Source organism: Zonotrichia albicollis, chromosome 38 (assembly GCF_047830755.1).
Source record: "Zonotrichia albicollis isolate bZonAlb1 chromosome 38, bZonAlb1.hap1, whole genome shotgun sequence".
In the NCBI taxonomy this organism is placed as follows: domain Eukaryota; kingdom Metazoa; phylum Chordata; class Aves; order Passeriformes; family Passerellidae; genus Zonotrichia; species Zonotrichia albicollis.
The window spans coordinates 483151-507112 of record NC_133856.1 but is presented as its reverse complement, the minus strand read 5'-3'; the positions used below and the strand labels follow the sequence as shown (position 1 = coordinate 507112).

The window sequence follows — 23962 nt, the reverse complement described above, 5'->3', positions numbered from 1 at the left end:
TCCCCAGGTGTGTCCCTGTGTTCCCAGGTGTGTCCCCAAGGCGTTCCCAGGTGTCCCCAAGCACCCCCCCAGGTGTGTCCCCATGTCCCCCAATGTCCCCATGGTCCCCCAGGTATTCCAGGTGTCCCTCAATGTCCTCCCCAGTGTCCCCAAGCCCCCCAGGTGTGTCCCTGTGTCCCCAAGGCCACCAGGTGCCTCCAAGGAGTCCCCAAACCACCCCCAGGTGCCACCTCCATGTCCCCAAGGTCCCCCAGGTGTGTCCCCACATGTCCCCCCCATGTCCCCAGGCGTGTCCCCAAATCCCCAGGTGTGTCCCCAAGTTGTCCCCAAGCCCCCCCAGCTGTCCCAAAGGTGTCCCTGCATCCTCCAAGTGTCCTCCAGGTGTCCCCAACTCCCCCCCCCAGGTGTGTCCCTGTGTCCCCAAGGTGTTCCCAGGTGTCCCCAAGCACCCCCTGCCAGGTGTCCCCATGTCCCCAGGTGTCCCCCAGGTGTCCCCAAGCCCCCCAGGTGTCACCATGCCCCCTCAGGTGTCCCCAGGTGTCCCTATGTCCCCACAGGTGTGTCCCCAAGCCCTCCCAGGTGTCCCCATGTGTCCCCAGCTGTCCCTATGTCCCCCCAAGCCCCCCAGGTGTCCCCAGATGTCCCCAGGTGTCCCCAAGCACCCCCAGGTGTCCCTATGTCCCCCCAAGCCCCCCAGGTGTCCCTAGATGTCCCCAGGTGTCCCCAACTCCCCCCCCAGGGGTGTCCCGGTGTCCCCCAGGTGTTCCCGGGTGTCCCCAAGCACCCCCTGCCAGGTGTCCCCATGTCCCCAGGTGTCCCCCAGGTGTGTCCCCATGTCCCCCAATGTCCCCATGTCTCCAAGGTTCCCCAGGTATTCTCAGGTGCATCCCCCCATGTCCCCACAGGTGTGTCCCCAAGTGTCCCCACATCCCCAGGTGTGTCCCAGGTGTGTCCCCAGGTGTGTCCCCAGCTGTGTCCCAGGTGTGTCCCCAGGTGTGTCCCCACGTCCCCTCAGGTGTCCTCAAGCCCCCCCCAGGTGTCCCCAAGGTCTCCCAGGTGTCCCCAGATATTCCCAGGTGTGTCCTCACATCTCCCGGTGTGTCCCCATGTCCCCCCAGGTGTCCCCCCAGGTGTGTCCCCAAGGCCCCCCATGTCCCCCCAGATGTGTCCCTACATCCCCAGATGTTCCTCATGTCCCCCTCATATCCCCAGCTGTGTCCCCAGATGTCGCCAAGCCCTCCCAGGTGTGTCCCCCCATGTCCCCAGGTGTGTTCTTGTCCCCTCAGGTGCCCCATGTCCCCCAGGTGTGTCCCCATCTCCCCCCAGGTGTCCCCCCAGGTGTCCCCATGTCCCCAGGTGTCCCCAAGCCCCCCAGGCGTGTCCCCATCTCCCCCCAGGTGTGTTCCCAGGTGTGCCCCCACATCCCCCCACGTCCCCCAGGTGTGTCCCCAGGTGTCCCCATGTCCCTCCCCATGTCCCCAGGTGTCCCCCAGGTGTCCCTATGTCCCCCCATGTCCCCACAGGTGTGTCCCCAGCTGTCCCCAGGTGTCCCTATGTCCCCCCCAAGCCCCCCCAGGTGTCCCCAAGCCCCCCCAGGTGTGTCCCCAGGTGTCCCCAAGCCCCCCCAGGTGTGTCCCCAGGTGTCCCCAGGTGTCCCCAGGTGTGTCCCCATGTCCCCAGGTGTCCCTCACCAGGAACAGGTACTGCAGGCCGTAGATGATGGAGTTGATGGTCAGCACCGGCTTCCAGTCCTCCCTGCGGGGACAGCGGGCAGCAGTCAGTGTGGCTACGGCCAGTGGGCATGGCCAGCGGGCACTGCAGCCACTGCGGCCGCGGCCAGCGGTCAGTGCAGCCATGGGCAGCGGTCAGTGGGCACTGCAGCCATTGTGGCCACTGCAGTCAGTGGGCACTGCAGCCACTGTGGCCATGGCCAGCGGGCACGGCCAGCGGGCACTGCCATGGCCACCGGTCAGCGGGTACAGCCAGCGGTCAGCAGACATGGCTACGGGCATGGCCAGCGGTCAGCGGGCACTGCAGCCACTGCCATGGCCACTGCAGTTACTGTGGCCACTACGGCCCTGGTCAATGGGCAGTGGGCATGGCCAGCGGTCACTGCAGCCACTGTGGCCAGCAGGCACTGCCACGGTCACTGCAGCCACTGCGGTCACTGCGGTCACTGCGGTCACTGCGGTCACTGCGGCCACAACCACGGCCAGCACAGCCACAGCCAGCAGGCACTGCAGCGGGCACTGCAGTCAATGGACACTGCGGCCACTGTGGCCATGGCCAGCGGGCACTGCAGCCACGGTCAGCAGGCACCACCACTGCGGTCAGTGGGCACTGCGGCCACAGCCACAGCCACGGTCACAGCCATGGTCACAGCCAGCGGTCAGTGGGCACTGCGGCCACAGCCACAGCCACGGTCACAGCCATGGTCACAGCCAGCGGTCAGTGTGGCCACTGCGGCCACTGCCATGGCCAATGGTCAGTGCAGTCAGGGGTCAGCAGGCAGTGGTCACTGTGGCCACCATCGCCACGGCCAGTGGGCAATGGGCAGTGGTCAGTGGGGTCAGCAGGCAGTGGGCAGCAGGCAGTGGGCAGTGGTGGCACTGGCCAGTGGTCAGCGGTCAGTGAGCCATGGTCAGTGGGCAGCAAAGTGTGGTCAGCAGCCAGCACAGTGCGGTCAGCAGTCACTGTGGTCAGTTGGTAGTGGTCATTGGTCAGTGGTCACTGGTCAGTGGTCACTGGTCAGTGGTCAGCACAGTGCTGTCAGTGGGCAGTGGTGAGTGGTCAGTGCAGTCAGTGGTCAGTGGGCAGCACAGTGTGGTCAGTGGTCAGTGGTCAGTGGTCAGTGGAGTCAGTGGTCAGTGAGCCGTGGTCAGTGGGGTCAGTGGTCAGTGCAGTCAGTGGTCAGTGCAGTCAGTGGTCAGTGAGCCGTAGTCAGTGGGCAGTGGTGAGTGGTCAGTGGGCAGTGGTGAGTGGTCAGTGCAGTCAGTGGTCAGTGCATCCACTGCAGCCACAGCCAGTGGTCAATGGTCAGTGGGGCCACCATGGCCACCAGCAGGTGACCACAGCCCCCAGGTGTGTGTGCACCCCCAGGTGTGTCACTGTGTGTGTGTCACTGTGTGTGTCACTGTGTGTGTGTCACTGTGTGTGTCACTGTGTGTGTGTCACTGTGTGTGTCACTGTGTGTGATACTGTGTGTGTGTCACTGTGTGTGTGTCACTGTGTGTGTCACTGTGTGTCACTGTGTGTGTCACTGTGCGTGTCACTGTGTGTGTCACTGTGTGTGTGTCACTGTGTGTGTCACTGTGTGTGTGTCACTGTGTGTGTGTCACTGTGTGTCACTGTGTGTGTCACTGTGTGTGTGTCACTGTGTGTGTGTCACTGTGTGTGTCACTGTGTGTGTGTCACTGTGTGTGTGTCACTGTGTGTCACTGTGTGTCACTGTGTGTGTCACTGTGTGTGTCACTGTGTGTGTGTCACTGTGTGTGTCACTGTGTGTCACTGTGTGTGTCACTGTGTGTCACTGTGTGTGTCACTGTGTGTGTCACTGTGTGTCACTGTGTGTGTCACTGTGTGTGTGTCACTGTGTGTGTCACTGTGTGTGTGTCACTGTGTGTGTCACTGTGTGTGTGTCAGTGTGTGTGTCACTGTGTGTCAGTGTGTGTGTCACTGTGTGTCACTGTGTGTGTCACTGTGTGTGTCACTGTGTGTGTGTCACTGTGTGTCACTGTGTGTGTCACTGTGTGTGTCACTGTGTGTGTGTCACTGTGTGTCACTGTGTGTGTCACTGTGTGTGTCACTGTGTGTGTCACTGTGTGTGTGTCACTGTGTGTGTCACTGTGTGTGTCACTGTGTGTGTGTCACTGTGTGTGTGTCACTGTGTGTGTCACTGTGTGTGTGTCACTGTGTGTCACTGTGTGTGTCACTGTGTGTGTCACTGTGTGTGTCACTGTGTGTGTGTCACTGTGTGTGTCACTGTGTGTGTGTCAGTGTGTGTGTCACTGTGTGTCAGTGTGTGTGTCACTGTGTGTCACTGTGTGTGTCACTGTGTGTGTCACTGTGTGTGTGTCACTGTGTGTCACTGTGTGTGTCACTGTGTGTGTCACTGTGTGTGTGTCACTGTGTGTCACTGTGTGTGTCACTGTGTGTGTCACTGTGTGTGTCACTGTGTGTGTGTCACTGTGTGTGTCACTGTGTGTGTCACTGTGTGTGTGTCACTGTGTGTGTCACTGTGTGTGTCACTGTGTGTGTCACTGTGTGTCACTGTGTGTCACTGTGTGTGTCACTGTGTGTCACTGTGTGTCACTGTGTGTGTCACTGTGTGTGTCACTGTGTGTGTCACTCTGTGTGTCACTGTATGTGTCACTGTGTGTGTGTCACTGTGTGTCACTGTGTGTGTGTCACTGTGTGTGTCACTGTGTGTGTCACTGTGTGTGTGTCACTGTGTGTCACTGTGTGTGTCCCAGGTGTGTCACTGTGTGTCACTGTGTCCCCCAGGTGTGTCCCAGGTGTGTGTTTGGGGCTCACCTGAGGATGTTGAGGCAGACGTTGCCCTCCAGGTCGATGTTGGGGTGGTGCAGCATGGCCAGGTGTGTCACTGTGTGTGTCACTGTGTGTGTCCCAGGTGTGTCACAGCCCCCCAGGTGTGTCACAGCCCCCCAGGTGTGTCCCAGGTGTGTTTTGCCCTCACTCACCTGAGGATGTTGAGGCAGACGTTGCCCTCCAGGTCGATGTTGGGGTGGTACACCATCGTCTCACACTTCACCTTGGGCGGGTCGTGAGGGTACCCCTGCCCCACCTGGGGGGACACCCCGGCCACTGAGTGACCACTGAGTGACCACTGAGTGACCACCAACCCCTCCTGGGGCCACTGAGTGACCCCCGATGGCCACCAAACCCCCCAGGGGCCACCCAGTCACCATGGTGGCCACTAAGTCACTCCCAGTGGTCACCGAGTCACCCCTGGTGGCCACCAAGTGACCCCCAATGGCCACTGAGTCACCCATGGTGGTCACCAACCCCCTCCAATGGCCACCAACCTCCCCTGTGGCCAGCAAGTCATTCCTGGTGGCCACCAAACCCCCCAGGGGCCACCAGGCAGTGTCCAGTGGCCACTGAGTGACCCCCAATGGCCACAGAGTCACCCCTCATGGCCACCAAGTGACCTCCAGCCCTCAGCTGGCCCAGGGGCCACCAAGTCATCCCTGGTGGCCACCAAGTGACCTCCAGTGGCCACCAAACCCCCCAGTGACCATCCAGTCACCCCCAATGGCCACCAACCTCCGCAGGGGCCACCAGGCAGTGTCCAGTGGCCACCAAGTCACCTTCAATGGCCACGGAGTCACCTCTGGTGGCCACCAATCCCCCCAGGGGCCACCAACCCCCCCAGGGCTGGCCCAGCACTGACCTTGAAGCTGAAAACGAATTTGCCGCCCTTGTAGAAACCCTGGGGACACAGAAACGTCACTGAGGGGACACAGGGGACACAGGGACAGGGGGACAGGGACATGGGGACAGGGAGGTTGCCCAGATGCCCCCGGTAGCCCCAGGTGCCCCCCAGATACCAGGTGCCCCAAGTGCCAGATGCCCTCCAGGTGTCCCAGGTGGCACACAGGTGACACACAGGTGGCACACAGGTGGCACACACAGGTGTCACACACAGGTGACACACAGGTGCCACACAGGTGACACAGGTGCCCTAGGGGACGTTCCCCAGGTGTCCCCCAGATGCCCCCAGGCACCCCCCAAATGCCCCAGGTGACACAGGGAGGTGCCTGAGGTGACACACAGGTGCCAGGTGCCCCCCAGGTGCCCCCCAGGTTCCCCAGATGTCCCAGGTGACAAAGGAAGGTGCCCCAGGTGACACAGGGAGGTGACACCCAGGTACCCCCATGTGCCCCAGGCTCCCCAGGTGACACAGATGACCCAGGTACCCCCAGGTGCCCCGAATGCCCACCCCATCCCAGGCTCTCCATGTGCCCCAGGTGACACAGGAAGGTTCCCCAGGTGCCCCCCAGGTGCCCCAGGTGACACAGAGGTGACACAGGAAGGTTGCCCAGATGCCCCCCAGGTGCCCCAGGTGACACAGAGGTGACACAGGAAGGTTGCCCAGATGCCCCCCAGGTGCCCCAGGTGACACAGGGGTGACACAGGAAGGTTCCCCAGGTGCCCCCCAGGTGCCCCAGGTGACACAGGGGTGACACAGGAAGGTTCCCCAGGTGCCCCCCAGGTGCCCCAGGTGACACATGGGTGACACAGGAAGGTTCCCCAGGTACCCCTCAGGTGCCCCAGGTGACACAGAGGTGACACAGGAAGGTTCCCCAGGTGCCCCCCAGGTGCCCCAGGTGACACATGGGTGACACAGGAAGGTTGCCCAGATGCCCCCCAGGTGCCCCAGGTGCCCCAGGGAGGTTCCCTAAGTGCCAGGTGCCCCCAAGGTGCCCCCCACGTTCCCCAGGTGCCCCCCAGGTGTCCCAGGTTCCCCCCAGGTGTCCCTCAGGTGACACAGGAAGGTTCCCCAGGTTCCCCAGGTGCCCCAGGTGACACAAGTGCCCCAGGAAGGTTCCCCAGATGCCCCCCAGGTTCCTCCCAAATGACCCCAGGTGACACACAGGTGCCCCAGGTGCCCCATGGAGGTTCCCCAGGTGCCCCCAGGTTCCCCAGGTGACACAGATGACCCAGGTACCCCCTAGGTGCCCCCGAGGTGACACAGAGGTGACACAGGAAGGTTCCCCAGGTGACACAGATGACCCAGGTGTCCCAGGAAGGTTCCCCAGGTTCCCCAGGTGACACAGAGGTGCCCCCCAGGTGGCACAGGAAGATTCCCCAGGTTCTGCAAGTGCCCCCAGGTGCCCCCAGGTGGCACAGGAAGATTCCCCAGGTTCTGCAAGTGCCCCCAGGTGCCCCCAGGTGACACACAGGTGACACCCAGGTGTCTCAGAAAGGCTCCCCAGATGCCCCCCAAGTGCCCCAGGTGACACAGGAAGGTTCCCCAGGTGACACACAGGTGACAAAGGAAGATGCCACAGGTGCCCCCCAGGCCCTCCCCTGGTCCCAGGTGCTCCAGGTTCCCCAGGTGACACACAGGTGCCCCCCAGGTGACACAGAGGTGCCCCCCAGGTGACACAGAGGTGACACAGAGGTGACACCCAGGTGTCCCCAGGCCGTGCCCACCTCGTCGGGGCAGATGAGCAGGCGGAAGTGCAGCAGATCGTCCTGGTCTGAGAAATCGATCTCACACGTCTTGGGCAGGTTCAGCTCGTTGATGTCTGGGGACAGAGGGACATTGGGGACATTGGGGACACTGAGGGGACAGCAGGGACATTGGGGACAGTGACACACTGAGGGGACATTGGGGACACTGAGGGGACACAGGGATCTCACACGTCTTGGGCAGGTTCAGCTCGTTGATGTCTGGGGACAGAGGGACATTGGGGACATTGGGGACACTGAGGGGACATTGGGGACAGTGACACACTGAGGGGACATTGGGGACACTGAGGGGACACAGGGATCTCACACGTCTTGGGCAGGTTCAGCTCGTTGATGTCTGGGGACAGAGGGACATTGGGGACATTGGGGACACTGAGGGGACAGCAGGGACATTGGGGACAGTGACACACTGAGGGGACATTGGGGACACTGAGGGGACACAGGGATCTCACACGTCTTGGGCAGGTTCAGCTCGTTGATCTCTGGGGACAGAGGGGACATTGGGGACACAGGGACACTGAGGGGACATCGGGGACATTGGGGACACTGACACAGTGAGGGGACACTGGGGACACTGAGGGGACACTGACAGGACATCGATCTCACATGTCTTGGGCAGGTTCAGCTCAGTGATGTCTGGGGACAATGGGGACATTGGGGACACTGAGGGGACACTGGGGACACTGAGGGGACATTGGGGACATTGGGGACATTGGGGACAGTGACACAGTGAGGGGACACTGGGGACACAAGGACAGTGAGGGGACAGGGGGGGTGGGGGGACAGCAGAGAACAGCAGGGACAAATGGGGACAGTTGGGGACACATGGCAACATGGGGACACACAAGGACATGGAGACACACAGGGACACACTGGGACAAATGGGGACACACGGGGACACAGGGGACAGTTGGGGACATATGGGAACAAGTAGGGACACACAGGGACACAGGGGACAGTTGGGGATAAATAGGGACAAATGGGGACACAGGGACAGCTGGGGACACACGGGGACACAGGTGTGGCAGCAGTGACACGGGTGAGACAGTGGTGACACAGGTGACTCATTCAGGTGACACAGGTGACACACAGGTGACACACTGAGGTGACACAGGTGACACACACAGGTGACTCATTCAAGTGACACAGGTGACTCATTCAAGTGACACAGGTGACACACCGAGGTGACACAGAGGTGACACACAGGTGACACAGGTGACACACAGGTGGCACAGGTGACACTCAGGTGACACACACAGGTGGCACAGATGACACACAGGTGACACACACAGGTGACACACAGGTGACACACAGGTGACACAGGTGACACACAGGTGACACAGCCATGACACCCCATGAGCCCAACCCCTCCCTAGCCCATCCCCAGCACAACTGGGCCCAAACTGGGACCATACTAGGAGCAAACTGGGAGCAAACTGGGTTATACTAGGAATCGCAGGGACCAAACTGGGCCATACTGGGAAATACTGGGTTATACTGGAAAATACTGGGACCATACTGGGAGCAAACTGGGAGCAAACTGGGCCATACTGGGACTATACTGGGGCCATATTGGGACTATACTGGGACCATACTGGGACTACACTGGGACCATACTGGGGCCATACTGGGACTACACTGGGCCCAAACTGGGACTACACTGGGCCCAAACTGGGACCATACTGGGACCAAACTGGGACCATACTGGGACCATACTGGGACTACACTGGGCCCAAACTGGGACCATACTGGGAGCAAACTGGGACCATACTGGGAGCAAACTGGGACTACACTGGGCCCAAACTGGGACCATACCGGGAGCAAACTGGGACCATACTGGGAGCAAACTGGGTTATACTGGGAATCACAGGGACCAAACTAGGACCATACTGGGACCAAACTGGGAGCAAACTGGAAGCAAACTGGGTTATACTAGGAATCGCAGGGGCCAAACTGGGCCATACTGGGAAATACTGGGTTATACTGGAAAACACTAGGACCATACTGGGAGCAAACTGGGAGCAAACTGGGCCATACTGGGACTATACTGGGGCCATACTGGGACCATACTGGGACTATACTGGGGCCATACTGGGACCCTACTGGGACTACACTGGGACCATACTGGGGCCATACTGGGACCATACTGGGACCACACTGGGACCACACTGGGGCCATACTGGGACTACACTGGGACCATGCTGGGACTATACTGGGACCATACTGGAGCCATACTGGGACTATACTGGGACCACACTGGGGCCATACTGGGACCACACTGGGGCCATACTGGGGCCATACTGGGACTACACTGGGACCATACTGGGACTACACTGGGACCATACTGGGACTATACTGGGACCATACTGGAGCCATACTGGGGCCATACTGGAGCCATACTGGGACTATACTGGGACCACACTGGGGCCATACTGGGACCATACTGGGGCCATACTGGGACCCTACTGGGACTACACTGGGACCACACTGGGACCATACTGGGGCCATACTGGGACCATACTGGGGCCATACTGGGACTATACTGGGACCACACTGGGACCATACTGGGGCCATACTGGGACCATACTGGGGCCATACTGGGACTATACTGGGACCATACTGGGGCCATACTGGGGCCATACTGGGACCATACTGGGGCCATACTGGGACCATACTGGGACCATACTGGGGCCATACTGGGGCCATACTGGGACCACACTGGGGCCATACTGGGACTATACTGGGACCACACTGGGACCATACTGGGGCCATACTGGGACCATACTGGGGCCATACTGGGACTATACTGGGACCATACTGGGGCCATACTGGGGCCATACTGGGACCATACTGGGGCCATACTGGGACCATACTGGGACCATACTGGGGCCATACTGGGACTATACTGGGACCATACTGGGGCCATACTGGGGCCATACTGGGACCATACTGGGGCCATACTGGGACTATACTGGGACCACACTGGGGCCATACTGGGGCCATACTGGGGCCATACTGGGGCCATACTGGGACTACACTGGGACCTGTATCTGACCCCTACTGGTCCCAGTATGGGACCCCTACTGGAACCAGTACCTGAGCTCTACTGGGAACCACTGGGGCTTAACTGGACCAGTACACGACCCTTACTGGGACCAGTACATGACTCTCACTGGGACCTGTATATGATGCTCACTGGGACCAGTACCTGCCCCCCACCAAGGCCCTACTGGGACCAGTATATGAATCCTACTGGGACCAGTATGTGACCCCTACTGAGACCAGTATATGAATCCTACTGGGACCAGTATGTGCCCCTCACTGAGACCAGTATGTGACCCTCACTGGGACCAGTATGTGACCCCTACTGGGACCAGTATGTGACCCCTACTGGGACCAGTATGTGCCCCTCACTGGGACCAGTATGTGCCCCTCACTGGGACCAGTATGTGCCCCTCACTGAGACCAGTACGTGCCCCTCACTGGGACCAGTATGTGCCCCTCACTGGGACCAGTACCTGTCCCTTACTGGGACCAGTATATGAACCCTACTGGGACCAGTACGTGCCCCCTACTGGGACCAGCATATGAATCCTACTGGTCCCAGTATGAGACCCTTACTGGTCCCAGTATGAGCCCCTCACTGGTCCCAGTATGAGCCCTTTACTGGTCCCAGTATGAGCCCCTCACTGGTCCCAGTATGAGCCCTTTACTGGTCCCAGTATGAGCCCCTCACTGGTCCCAGTATGAGACCCTTACTGGTCCCAGTATGTGCCCCTCACTGGTCCCAGTATGAGGCCATTACTGGTCCCAGTATGAGACCCTTACTGGTCCCAGTATGTGCCACTCACTGGTCCCAGTATGAGTTCTTTACTGGTCCCAGTATGTGCCCTTTACTGAGACCAGTATGAGGCCCTTACTGGGACCAGTATGAGTCCATTACTGGGACCAGTTTGTGGCCCTTACTGGGACCAGTATGAGGCCATTACTGGGCCCAGTGTGAAGCCCTTACTGGTCCCAGTTTATGGCCCTTACTGGGCCCACTCTGAGACCCTTACTGGGACCAGTATGAGGGCCTGCTGGGACCAGTTTGAGACCCTTACTGGTCCCAGTATGAGGCCCTTACTGGCCCCAGTTCACAGCCCTTACTGGGCCCACTCTGAGACCCTTACTGGGACCAGTATGAGGGCCCAGGCCTGGGCCCAGTTTGGGGCCCTTACTGGCTCCAGTTTACAGCCCTTACTGGGACCAGTCTGAGACCCTTATGAGGGCCTGCTGGGACCAATCTGGGGCCCTTACTGGGACCAGTGTGCTGCCCTTACTGGAACCACTTTGGGGCCCTTACTGGGCCCAGTTTGTGGCCATTACTGGCCCCAGTTTGGGGCCCTTACTGGGCCCAGTGTGTGGCTGTTACTGGCCCCAGTGTGTCGCCCTGACTGGTCCCAGTCTGCGACCATTACTGGCCCCAGCATGTGGCCCTCACTGGTTCTAGTTCAAGGCCTTGACTGGCCCCAATTTCCAACCCTTACTGGGCCCAGTTTGGGACCCTTACTGGCCCCAGTTTACGGCCATTACTGGGCCCAGTCTGCAACCGTTACTGGGCCCAGTCTGAGGCCATTACTGCTCTCAGTCTGTGCTCGTTAATGACCCCATTTTGAGGCCCTTACTGGCCCCAGTTTGAGGCCCTTACTGGCCCCAGGGTGCTGCCATTACTGGGCCCAGTGTGCTGCCCATTCTGGTTCCAGTTTGGGACCCTTACTGGTCCAAATTTGTGGCCCTTACTGGTCCCAGTTTGAGGCCCTTACTGGCCCCAGTTTACGGCCATTACTGGGCCCAGTGTGCGGCCCTGCTGGGCCAAGTCTGCGACCGTTACTGGGCCCAGTCTGAGGCCATTACTGCTCTCAGTCTGTGATCCTTAATGGCCCCATTTTGAGGCCCTTACTGGCCCCAGTTTGAGGCCCTTATTGGGCCCAGTCTGCAGCCATTACTGGGCCCAGTGTGCTGCCTTGACTGGCCCAGTTTGGGACCCTTACTGGCCCAGATTTGTGGCCCTTACTGGTCCAGTATGCAGCCATTACTGGCCCCAGTGTGCTGCCCTTACTGGCCCCAATTCGAAGCCCTTACTTGCCCCAGTCTGCAGCCTTTACTTGGATCAGTTTGGGACCCTTACTGGCCCAAATTTGTGGCCCTTACTGGTCCCAGTTTGAGGCCTGGCAGGGCCCAGTGTGCGGCCATTACTGGCCTCAGTCTGTGGCCGTTACTGGCCGCAGTTCGAGGCCTTTTCTGGGCCCAATGTGTGCCCTCACTGGTCCCAGTTCGGGACTCTCACTGGCCCCAGTATGAGGCCATTACTGGCCCCAGTGTGGTGCTCTTACTGGCCCCAGTCTGCAGCCCTGCTGGCCCCAATTGAGACCCTCACTGGCCCCAGTTTCCAGCCCTTACTGGTCCCAGTTCGGGACCCTCACAGGCCCAGTTTGGGACCCTTACTGGGTCCAGTGTCCAGCTCTTACTGGCCCCAGTGTGCGGCCCTGCTGGCCCCAGACTGCGCCCGCCGCCTCCCCTCAGACCTTTCTGGATGCGGAGCTGCGCGGCCGAGGCCTTTTTGCTGGAGCTCTTGGTGCCGCCCGCCGATTCCTCCTCCTTCTTCTGCTGCTTCAGCGAGAACAGCTTGATCATCCTGCCGGGCCGGGGCGGCGGGGCCGGGGCGGGTCCGGGCCCCCCCCGGGGCCGAGGGAGCGGGGCCGGGCCGGGGGCGGCTCCGGTTCGGGGGCTCCGGGGGCGACGGGGGCCGGGGGCGAGCGCTGAGGGCCGGCCGGCTCGGCAACTTCCGGAGCCGCTCGGAAACTTCCGGAGCCGCTCGGGACTCTCCGGAACCGCTTCGGCAACTTCCGGGATCTCTTCGTAAAGCTCCGGAATTGCTTCGCTGCAACTTCGGGAGTTTCCGGAAGCGCTTCGGGAAGCTCCGGAGGTGCTTGGCGACTTCCGGAACCGCTTCGGAACCGTTTCGCGGCTTTGCGGAACGGCCTCAGCGATGTCCGGAGCCGCTCGGAACCTTCCGGAAAGGCGGGAGGAGGTTCGGGACTCTCCGGAACTGCTTCGGAACCTCTGGGCGATCTCCGGGGCCGCTTCGCGGGTCTCTGGAATCGCTTCGAGAACCTCCGCAGGGCTTCGGAATCTCTCGGCAAACTCCGGAGCCGTCTGGCGAGTTCCGGACCCGCTTCGGAACCGTTTCGGCCTCGGGCTCCCCCGGCGCCGCTCGGGAGCCGCTTCCGGGAGCTCCGGAACCGCTTCGGGGATCTCCGGAACAGGGGGGGGAAGGGAGGGGCTCGGGGGGTCTCCGGAATGGGGGGAGGGGCTCGGGGGTCTCCGGAAGGGGGGCAGGGACCCCTCAGCACTTTCTGCAAAGACTCCGGCGGGCCCGAGGGCGCTTCGGCTTCTTCCGGAAGGAGATCGACTCGTTCCGGCGCTTCGACCCCGCTTCGGCTCTTTCGGAAACGCTTCGGGTTTTTCCGGAAAAGGGGGCGGGGCAAAGCGCTCTGAAAAGCGCCAATCTCCGCCCCTCGGCTCTTTCCGGCAGCCGCTTCGTTTCTGTTTCCCGCGCTTCACGCTCGGCCATTTCCGGAAATCTTCGGGTTTTTCCGGAAAGGAGGCGGGGCGAGGCGATCCGAGAAGCGCCGATCTCGAGTCCTCGGCTCTTTCCGGAAATCTTCGGGTTTTTCCGGAAAGGAGGCGGGGCCAGGCGCTCCGAGAAGCGCCGATGTCCGCCCCTCGGCTCTTTCCGGAGCACATCGGGTTTTTCCGGAAAAAGGGGCGGGGCGAGGCTCCTCACACTCGTTTCTTTCTCCCTCGCCTCACACTCGGCTCTTTCCGGAGCCTTTCGGCTCTCCCCGGCTCGCACCAGCCAATCCCGTTCTGGGGGCGGGGCTTGCGGCCCTTTCTCCCAGTGGGCGCCGCCATGTTGCTCATGGGCGCCGCCATCTTTGTTGGCCCGGGACCAGTTTGCCCTGCCAGTGCCTCCCCAGTTCATGCCCAGGGGTGGAACCGGCACGGAAATTGGGGAGAATTCAGGAAATCCAAACATTAAAATGGGGGAGAACGCAGGAAATCCAAACACTAAAATAAGGGCAAATCCAGGAAATCCAAGCTCTGAAATTGGGGGGGTAACCCAGGAAATCCAAACACTAAAATGAGGCAGAATCCAAGAAATCCAAGCCCCAAAATGGGGGAGGAATTCAGGAAACAAAAGCCCAGAAATGGGGCAGAACCCAGGAAATCCAAGCACAGAAATTGAGGAGAACCCAGAAAATTCAAGCCCTGAAATGAGGGAGGAATTCAGGAAAATCCAAGCACAGAAATGAGGGAGAATCCAGGAAATCCAAGCACAGAAATTAGGAAATTCCAACAAACCCAAGCCCTGAAATTGGGGAGATTCCAGGAAATCAAAGCACAGAAATGAGGGAAATTCCAGGAAATCCAGGTTAAATCAAGCACAGAAACTGGGGAGAATTCAGGAAATCCAAGCCCAGAAATGGGGCAGAATTCAGTAAATCCAGGTCAAATTAAGCCCTGAAATTGGGGAAATTCCAGGAAATCCAAGCACAAAATGGGGGAGAACCAGGAAATCCAAGCACAAAAATTGAGAGGAATTCTAGGAAATCCAAGCCTTAAAACAAGGGAAATTCCAGTAAATCCAAGCCCAGAAATTGGGGGGAAACCCAGGAAATCCAAGCACAGAAATGAGGGGAATTCCAGAAAATCCAAGCCCCAAAATGGGGGAGAATTTAGGAAATCCAAGCATAGAAATAAGGGTAATTCCAGCAAATCCAAGCCCAAAACCAATGGAAATTCCAGGAAATCCAAGCCCAGAAATTGGGGCAGAATCCAGGAAATCCAAGCACAGAAATGAGGCAGAACCCCAAACTTTAACCCCCTTTATTTACCCCAGGATAGGGGGGAACAGGGACACCCCCAAATCCTGGGGGGGGTCGCCAAAAATCATGTGGGGGAAATTGGGGTCATGGGAGAGGAAATTGGGGTCCTAAAAAATGAGAAATTGGGGTGCTGGGAGTTAAATTTGAGGCTCTGGGTGAGGAATTTGGGGTGTTGTGAGGGGAATTTGGTGTCCTGTGAGGGAAATTGGGGTTGTAGGAGTTAAATTTGGGGTCCTGTGAGGGAAACTGGGGTCCTAAAAGAGGAATTTGGGGTGCTGTGAGGGGATTTGGGGTCCTGAGAGGGAATTTGGGGTGCTATGAGGTAAATTTGGGGTCCTGGGAGGGAAATTTGGGTTCTAGGAGTTAAATTCGGGGTCTTGTGAGGGAAATTAGGGTTCTGTGAGGGGATTTTGGGGTGCTGTGAGGGGAATTGGGGTCCTGGGAGGGAAATTTGGGTTCTAGGAGTTAAATTTGGGGTCCTGATATGGAATTTGGGGTGCTGGGAGGGATTTTGGGGAGCTGTGAGGGAAATTGGGGTCCTAGAACAGGAAATTTGTGTTCTGAAAGGGGAAATTGAGGTCCTCAGAGGGAAATTGGGGTGTTGTGAGGGAATTTGTGGTCCTAAGAGGAGAAATTGAGGTCCTGTGAGGTAAATTTGGGGTGTTGTGAGGGAATTTGAGGTGCTGTGAGGGAAATGGGGTTCTAGGAGTCAAATTCGGGGTCTTGTGAGGGAAATTGGGGTCCTAAAAGAGGAATTTGGTATTCTAATGAGGGGAATTTGGGGTCCTGTGAGGGAAATTGGGGGTTTGTGAGGGAATTTGGGGTGTTGTGAGTTAAATTTGGGGTCTTGTGAGGGAAATCAGCGTTCTGTGAGGGGATTTTGGGGTGCTGGGAGGGAAATTGGGGTCCTAGAACAGGAAATTTGCATTCTGAAAGGGGAAATTGAGGTCCTCAGAGGGAAATTGGGGGTTTGTGAGGGAATTTGGGGTGTTGTGAGTTAAATTTGGGGTCTTGTGAGGGAAATCAGAGTTCTGTGAGGGGAATTTGGGGTGCTGGGAGGGAAATTGGGGTCCTAGAACAGGAAATTTGCATTCTGAAAGGGGAAATTGGGATCCTCAGAGGGAAATTGGGGTTTTGTGAGGGAATTTGGGGTTTTGTGAGGGGAATTTGTGGTCCTAAGAGGGAAATTGGGGTCCTAAGAGGAGAAAATTGAGGTCCTGTGAGGTAAATTTGGGGTGTTGTGAGGGGAATTTGGGGTTCTGGGAGGGAATTTGGGGTCCTGTGAGAGAAATTGGGGTTCTAGGAGTTAAATTCGGGGTCTTGTGAGGGAAATTTGGGTTCTAGGAGTTAAATTCGGGCTTTGTGAGGGAAATTGGGGTCCTAAAAGAGGAATTTGGGGTGCTGTGAGGGGAATTGGGGTGCTATGAGATGATTTTGGGTGCTGTGAGGGGATTTTGGGGTCCTGTGACGGATTTTGGGTCCTGAGAGGGAATTTGGGCTGCTGTGAGGGGGTTTGGGGTGCTGTGAGGGGATTTTGGGGTGCTGTGAGGGGAACTGAGGTCCTGTGAGGGGAATTTGGTGTCCTGTGAGGGAAACTGGGGTTCTAGGAGTTAAATTCAGGGTCCTGTGATGGATTTTGGGGTACTGTGGGGGTATTTTTGGGTGCTGTGATGGATTTTGGGGCGCTGTGAGGGTATTTTGGGGTGCTGTGATGGATTTTGGGGTGCTGTGAGGGTATTTTGGGGTCCTGTGATGGATTTTGGGGTGCTGTGGGGGTTCTGTCCCCCCAGAATCCTCGCTCAGGTCCCCGCTGGCCCCTCCAGGCTCTCCTCGGGCTCCAGCAGCATCCGGGAGAATTTCTGGTCCCCGAAGGCGGCGCTGAGGCGGCACTCGAGGAACCGCTGCAGCTCCAGGATGGACTGGACATCGGCCTTGTCCTAAAAATGGGGATTGAGACACCCCAAAAACACCAAAAACACCCCAAAAACCCCAAAAACACCCCAAAAACCTCACAAAACCCCAAAACCACCCCACAGACACCCCAAAAACCCCACAAACACCCCAAAAACCCCCACAAACACCCCACAAACACCCCAAAAACACCCAAAACACCCCAAAAACCCCACAGCACATCCACCTTGTCCTGAGGGGAAAATGGGGATTGAGACACCCCAAAAACCCCAAAAACATGCCAAAAACCCCAAAAACACCCCAAAAACCCCACAGCACATCCACCTTGTCCTGGGGAGGGAAATGGGGATTGAGACACCCCAAAAACGCCAAAAACACCCCAAAAACACCCCAAAAACCTCACAAAACCCCAAAACCACCCCACAGACACCCCAAAAACCCCAAAAACATCACAAAAACACCCCAAAAACACCAGAACCACTGCAGCTCCAGGATGGACTGCACATCGGCCTTGTCCTAAAAATGGGGATTGAGACACCCCAAAAACGCCAAAAACACCCCAAAAACCCGACAAACACCCCAAAAACCCCACAGCACTTCCGCCTTGTCCTAAGGGGGGAAATGGGGATTGAGACACCCCAAAAACGCCAAAAACACCCCAAAAACACCCAAAACACCCCAAAAACCTCACAAAAACACCCCAAAAACCCAAAAACCCCACAGCACATCCACCTTGTCCTGAGGGGGAAATGGGGATTGAGACACCCCAAAACCCCAAAAACACCCCAAAAATCCCCACAAACACCCCAAAACCCCCACAAACACCCCAAAAACCCCACAGCACATCTGCCTTGTCCTGAGGGGAAAAAACCCCAAAAACCCCACAAAACCCCAAAAACACCCCAAAAACCCCACAGCACTTCCGCCTCGTCCTGAGGGGAAAATGGGGATTGAGACACCCCAAAAACCCCACAGACACCCCAAAAACCCCACAAACACCACAAAAACACCCCAAAAACACCAGAACCACTGCAGCTCCAGGATGGACTGGACTTCGGCCTTGTCCTGGGGGGAAATGGGGACTGAGGCACCCAAAAAACCCCAAAAACACCCCAAAACCCCCACAGCCTTGTCCTGAGGGAAAATGGGGACTGAGACACCCCAAAAACCTCACAAACTCCTCAAAAACCCCACAAACACCCCAAAACCCCCACAAACAGCCCAAAATCCCCACAAACACCCCAAAAACCCCACAGCACTTCCGCCTTGTCCTAAAACAGGAATTCCTGAGGGGCTGGACACCCCAAAATCCCCACAAACACGCCAAAATCCCCACAGACACCCCAAAAATCCCACAGACACCCCAAAAATCCCACAGCACTTCCACCTTGTCCTGAGGGGAAAATGGGGATTGAGACATCCCAAAACCCCCACAAACACCCCAAAAACCCCACAAACACCCCAAAAACCCCAGAACCACTGCAGCTCCAGGATGGACTGAACATCCACCTTGTCCTAAAAACGGGAATTCCTGAGGGGCTGGGCACCCCAAAAACCCCACAAACAACACAAAAACCACAAAACCCCCAAAAAGGGCCCTGGAGAGCAGCGCTGAGGCCGTTCCTCGAGGAACCAGGACGGACTGCACACCCGCCTTGTCCTGAGGGGAAAAACCCCAAAAACCCCACAAAAACCCAAAACCACCCCACAAACACCCCAAAAACCCCACAGCACATCCGCCTTTGTCTGAGGGGAAAAAACACCAAAAACCCCACAAAAACCACAAAAAACCCCACAGACACCCCACAAAAACCCCCCAAACACCCCAAAACCCCACAAAAACCCCAAAAACCCCACAGCACATCCGCCTTTGTCCTGAGGGGAAAATGGGAATTCCAGAGGGGTTGAACACCCCAAAAACCCCACAAACACCACAAAAACCCCACAGACACCCCAAAAACCCCACAGACATCACAAAAATGTCACAAACACCCCAAAAACCCCACAAAAACCCCCCAAAACCCCCAAAAAAGGGCCCTGGAGAGCAGCGCTGAGGCTGTTCCTCGAGGAACCAGGACGGACTGCACACCCGCCTTGTCCTGAGGGGAAAAACCCCAAAAACCCCACAAAAACCCACAAAAACCCAAAACCACCCCACAGACACCCCAAAAACCCCACAAAACCCCCAAAAACCTCACCATCACCCCACAAACACCTCAAAAACCTCACAAAAACCCCCAAAAAGGGCCCTGGAGGGTGGTGCTGAGTCACATCCAGGACGGACTGCACATCCGCCATGTCCTGAGGGGAAAAACCCCACAAAAACCACACAAAAACCCCACAAAAACCCCACAAAACCCCACAAAAACCCACAAAAACCCCACAAATACCCCAAAAGCACCCCACAAACACCCCAAAAACCCCACAGCACACCCGCCTTGCCCTGAGGGGAAAAAACCCCGAAAACCCCACAAAACCCCAGAAAAACCCCACAAACACCCCAAAAACCCCACAGCACATCCGCCTTTGTCCTGAGGGGAAAAAACCCCAAAAACCCCACAAAAACCCCACAAAAACCACCCCACAGACACCCCAAAAACCCCACAAACACCCCAAAAACCCCACAGCACATCCACCTTTGTCCTGAGGGGAAAAAACCCCACAAAAACCCCACAAAAACCACCCCACAGACACCCCAAAAGCCCCAACACCCCAAAACCACCCCACAAACGCCCCAAAAACCTCACAGCACATCCGCCTTTGTCCTGAGGAGAAAAAACCACAAAAACCCCACAAAACCCCCCCAAAAACCACACAAAAACCCAAAACCACCCCACAAACACCCCAAAAACCCCACAAACACCCTAAAACACCCACAAACACCACAAAAATGTCACAAACACCCCAAAAAAATCACAAAAACCCTCAAAAAGGGCTCTGGAGAGCGGCGCTGAGGCCGCTCCAGGACAGACTGCACATGTGCCTTGTCCTGAGGGGAAAAAACCCCGAAAACCCCACAAAAACCCCACAAAAACCCAAAACCACCCCACAGACACCCCAAACACCCCCAAACCCCCCAAAACCCCCACAAACACCACAAAAACCCCAAAAGCACCCCACAAACACCCCAAAAACCCCACAGCACATCCGCCTTTGTCCTGAGGGGAAAAAACCCCAAAAACCCCACAAAACCCCAGAAAAACCCCACAAAAACCCCAAAAACCCCACAAACACCCCAAAAACCTCAAAAACACCCCAAAAACCCACAAACACCCCAAAAAACACAAAAACCCCACAAAACCCCCACAAAAACCCCACAAAACCCCAGAAAACCCCACAAAAACCCACAAAAACCCCACAAAAACCACAAAACCACCTCACAACACCCCAAAAACCCCACAGCACATCCGCCTTTGTCCTGAGGGGAAAAAACCCCAAAAACCCCACAAAAACCACCCCACAGACACCCCAAAAGCCCCAACACCCCAAAACCACCCCACAAACGCCCCAAAAACCTCACAGCACATCCGCCTTTGTCCTGAGGAGAAAAAACCACAAAAACCCCACAAAACCCCCCCAAAAACCACACAAAAACCCAAAACCACCCCACAAACACCCCAAAAACCCCACAAACACCACAAAAATGTCACAAACACCCCAAAAAAATCACAAAAACCCTCAAAAAGGGCTCTGGAGAGCGGCGCTGAGGCCGCTCCAGGACAGACTGCACATGTGCCTTGTCCTGAGGGGAAAAAACCCCGAAAACCCCACAAAAACCCCACAAAAACCCAAAACCACCCCACAGACACCCCAAACACCCCCAAACCCCCCAAAACCCCCACAAACATCACAAAAACCCCAAAAGCACCCCACAAACACCCCAAAAACCTCACAGCACATCCGCCTTTGTCCTGAGGGGAAAAAACCCCACAAACCCCACAAAACCCCAGAAAAACCCCACAAAAACCACAGAAACCCCACAAACACCCCAAAAACCTCACAAAAACCTCAAAAACACCCCAATAACCCACAAACACCGCAAAAAACACAAAAACCCCACAAAAACCCCAAAAACCTCACCATCACCCCACAAACACCTCAAAAACCTCACAGACACCCCAAAAACCCCACAGCACATCCGCCTTTGTCCTGAGGGGAAAAAAACCCAAATACCCCACAAAACCCCAGAAAAACCCCACAGAAACCCCACAAAAACCACAAAAACCCCACAAACACCCCAAAACCCCCAAAAACACCACAAAAATGTCACAAACACCCCAAAAAAACCACAAAAACCCTCAAAAAGGGCTCTGGAGAGCGGTGCTGAGGCCGTTCCTCGAGGAACCAGGACGGACTGCACACCCGCCTTGTCCTGAGGGGAAAAACCCCAAAAACCCCACAAAAACCCCAAAAACCCCACAAAAACCCCAAAAACCCCACAAAAACCCCAAAAACCCCACAAACATTACAAAAATGTCACAAACACCCCAAAATCCCCACAAAAACCCCACAAACATCCCAAAATCCCCACAAACACCCCAAAAACCCCACAGCACTTCCGCCTTGTCCTGAGGGGGGAAATGGGGATTGAGACACCCCAAAAACCCCACAAACACCCCAAAAACACCCCAAAACCCCCACAAACACCCCAGAACCGCTGCAGCTCCAGGACGGACTGCACATCCGCCTTGTCCTGAGGGGAAAAACCCCACAAAAACCCCACAAAAACCCCAAAATCCCCACAAAACCCCCAAAAACCCCACAGAAACTCCAAAAACCCCACAGACACCCCCCAAAAACCCAAAACCACCCCCCAGGCCCGGTGCAGACCTCGGTGAGGCGGTGGAACTGGCGCAGCAGGGCCCAGCCGTCGCGCGCGAACTCCTGCGGGCTGCGGTACGCCGGGCTCAGCTTCTCCTGCAGCCGCGCCCGCATCAGCGTCAGGTCCATGGCGCCCGCGCCGTCCTGAGGGCGGGCACGGGGGGCACGTCCTGAGCGGGGCGCCACCCATGGGACCACCCGGGGCAGATCCCACCCATGGGCCCACCCGGGGCAGATCCCACCCATGGGCCCACTCATGGGCCCAAATGGGGCAGATCCCACCCATGGGCCCACCCGGGGCAGATCCCGCCCATGGGCCCACCCATGGGCCCAAATGGGGCAGATCCCACCCATGGGCCAAACCAAGGGCCCAAATGGGGCAGATCCCACCCATGGGCCCAGCCCTGATCCCACCCCTGATCCTGATCCCACCCCTGATGCCAAATGGGGCAGATCCTGACCACAATCCCAAATGGGGCAGTTCCAACCCCTGATCCCAAATGGGGCAGATCCCACCCTCTGATCCCACCCCTGATCCTGGTCCCATCCCCTGATTCTAAACAGGGCAGATCCCACCCATGGGCCCAAATGGGGCAGATCCCACCCATGGGTGCAGCCCTGATCCTGATCTTGCTCCCTGATCCCACCCAGATTCCACCGCCAAAGCAGCCCTGATCCCGATCCCACCCCCGATCCCAAATGGGGCAGGTCCCATCCTGATCCTGATCCTGATCCTGATCCCACCCCCAATCCGAAATGGGGCAGATCCTGACCACAATCCCAAATGGGGCAAGTTCCAACTCCTGATCCCACCCCTGATCTCACCCCTGATCCCAAATGGGGCAGTTCCCACCCATGGTCCCAGCCCTGATCCCAAATGGGGCAGATCCTGCCCATGATCCCACCCATGGGCCCAAATGGGGCAGATCCTGACCATGGGCCCACCCATGATCCCAAACGGGGCAGATCCCACCCCTGATCCTGATCCCACCCCCTGATCCCAAACGGGGCAGATCCCGCCCCTGATCCTGATTCCACCCCCTGATCCCAAATGGGGCAGATCCCGCCCCTGATCCTGATTCCACCCCCTGATCCCAAATGGGGCAGTTCCAACCCCTGATCCCACCCCTGATCCCAAATGGGGCAGATCCCACCCATGGGCCCACTCATGGGCCCAAATGGGGCAGTTCCCACCCCTGATCCCAAATGGGGCAGTTCCCACCCTCTGATCCCACCCGTGATCCTGGTCCCATCCCCTGATTCTAAACAGGGCAGATCCCACCCATGGGCCCAAATGGGGCAGATCCCACCCATGGGCGCAGCCCTGATCCTGATCTTGCTCCCTGATCCCACCCAGATTCCACCGCCAAAGCAGCCCTGATCCCGATCCCACCCCCGATCCCAAATGGGGCAGGTCCCATCCTGATCCTGATCCTGATCCCACCCCCAATCCGAAATGGGGCAGATCCTGACCACAATCCCAAATGGGGCAAGTTCCAACTCCTGATCCCACCCCTGATCCCAGCCCTGATCCCAAATGGGGCAGTTCCCACCCATGGTCCCAGCCCTGATCCCAAATGGGGCAGATCCTGCCCATGATCCCACCCATGGGCCCAAATGGGGCAGATCCTGACCATGGTCCCACCCATGATCCCAAACGGGGCAGATCCCGCCCCTGATCCTGATCCCACCCCCTGATCCCAAATGGGGCAGTTCCCACCCTCTGATCCCACCCGTGATCCTGGTCCCATCCCCTGATTCTAAACAGGGCAGACCCCACCCATGGGCCCAAATGGGGCAGATCCCGCCCCTGATCCTGATCCCACCCCCTGATCCTGCTCTCGCTCCCTGATCCCACCCAGATTCCACCTCCAAAGCAGCCCTGATCCCGATCCCACCCCCGATCCCAAATGGGGCAGTTCCAAACCCTGACCACGATCCCACCCCCGATCCCAAATGGGGCAGTTCCAACCCCTGCTCCCACCCCTGATCCCAAATGGGGTGGATCCCATTCCTGATCCCACCCCCTGATCCTAAACAGGACAGATCCCACCCTCTGATCCTGATCCCAGCCACGATCC

The 23962-nt window shown here is 57.7% G+C and overlaps 2 protein-coding genes across 7 annotated transcripts in view; both read right to left on the bottom strand.

Annotated features, from left to right (window-relative positions):
• UBE2M (ubiquitin conjugating enzyme E2 M) overlaps positions 1-13816 on the bottom strand; it is a 32923-nt gene extending 19107 nt beyond the window's left edge. The window contains exons 1-5 of one of the 5 annotated variants that reach the window (XR_012577755.1): positions 12786-13784; positions 7180-7274; positions 5414-5452; positions 4701-4804; positions 1692-1755 (exon numbers count right to left, since the gene is read on the bottom strand). Coding sequence is in view for 4 of the 5 variants with exons in the window: in XM_074531752.1 (XP_074387853.1) it covers positions 1692-1755; positions 4701-4804; positions 5414-5452; positions 7180-7274; positions 12786-12894 (411 nt within the window). In the remaining variant the exon portion in view is untranslated. Of the gene's footprint in view, positions 1-1691; positions 1756-4700; positions 4805-5413; positions 5453-7179; positions 7275-12785 lie in introns of all 5 variants that reach the window. The other 4 variants (XM_074531752.1, XM_074531754.1, XM_074531755.1 and 1 more) reach the window with 4 other exon arrangements.
• A 1319-nt stretch (positions 13817-15135) lies between these two features.
• TRIM28 (tripartite motif containing 28) overlaps positions 15136-23962 on the bottom strand; it is a 39012-nt gene continuing 30185 nt past the window's right edge. Inside the window, exons 17-18 of one of the 2 annotated variants that reach the window (XM_074531733.1) lie at positions 21891-22025; positions 15136-17086 (exon numbers count right to left, since the gene is read on the bottom strand). In XM_074531733.1, the coding sequence (XP_074387834.1) occupies positions 16949-17086; positions 21891-22025 (273 nt within the window). In that variant the 3' untranslated portion in view covers positions 15136-16948. Of the gene's footprint in view, positions 17087-17444; positions 17577-21890; positions 22026-23962 lie in introns of those variants that run through there. The other variant, XM_074531734.1, reaches the window with a different exon arrangement.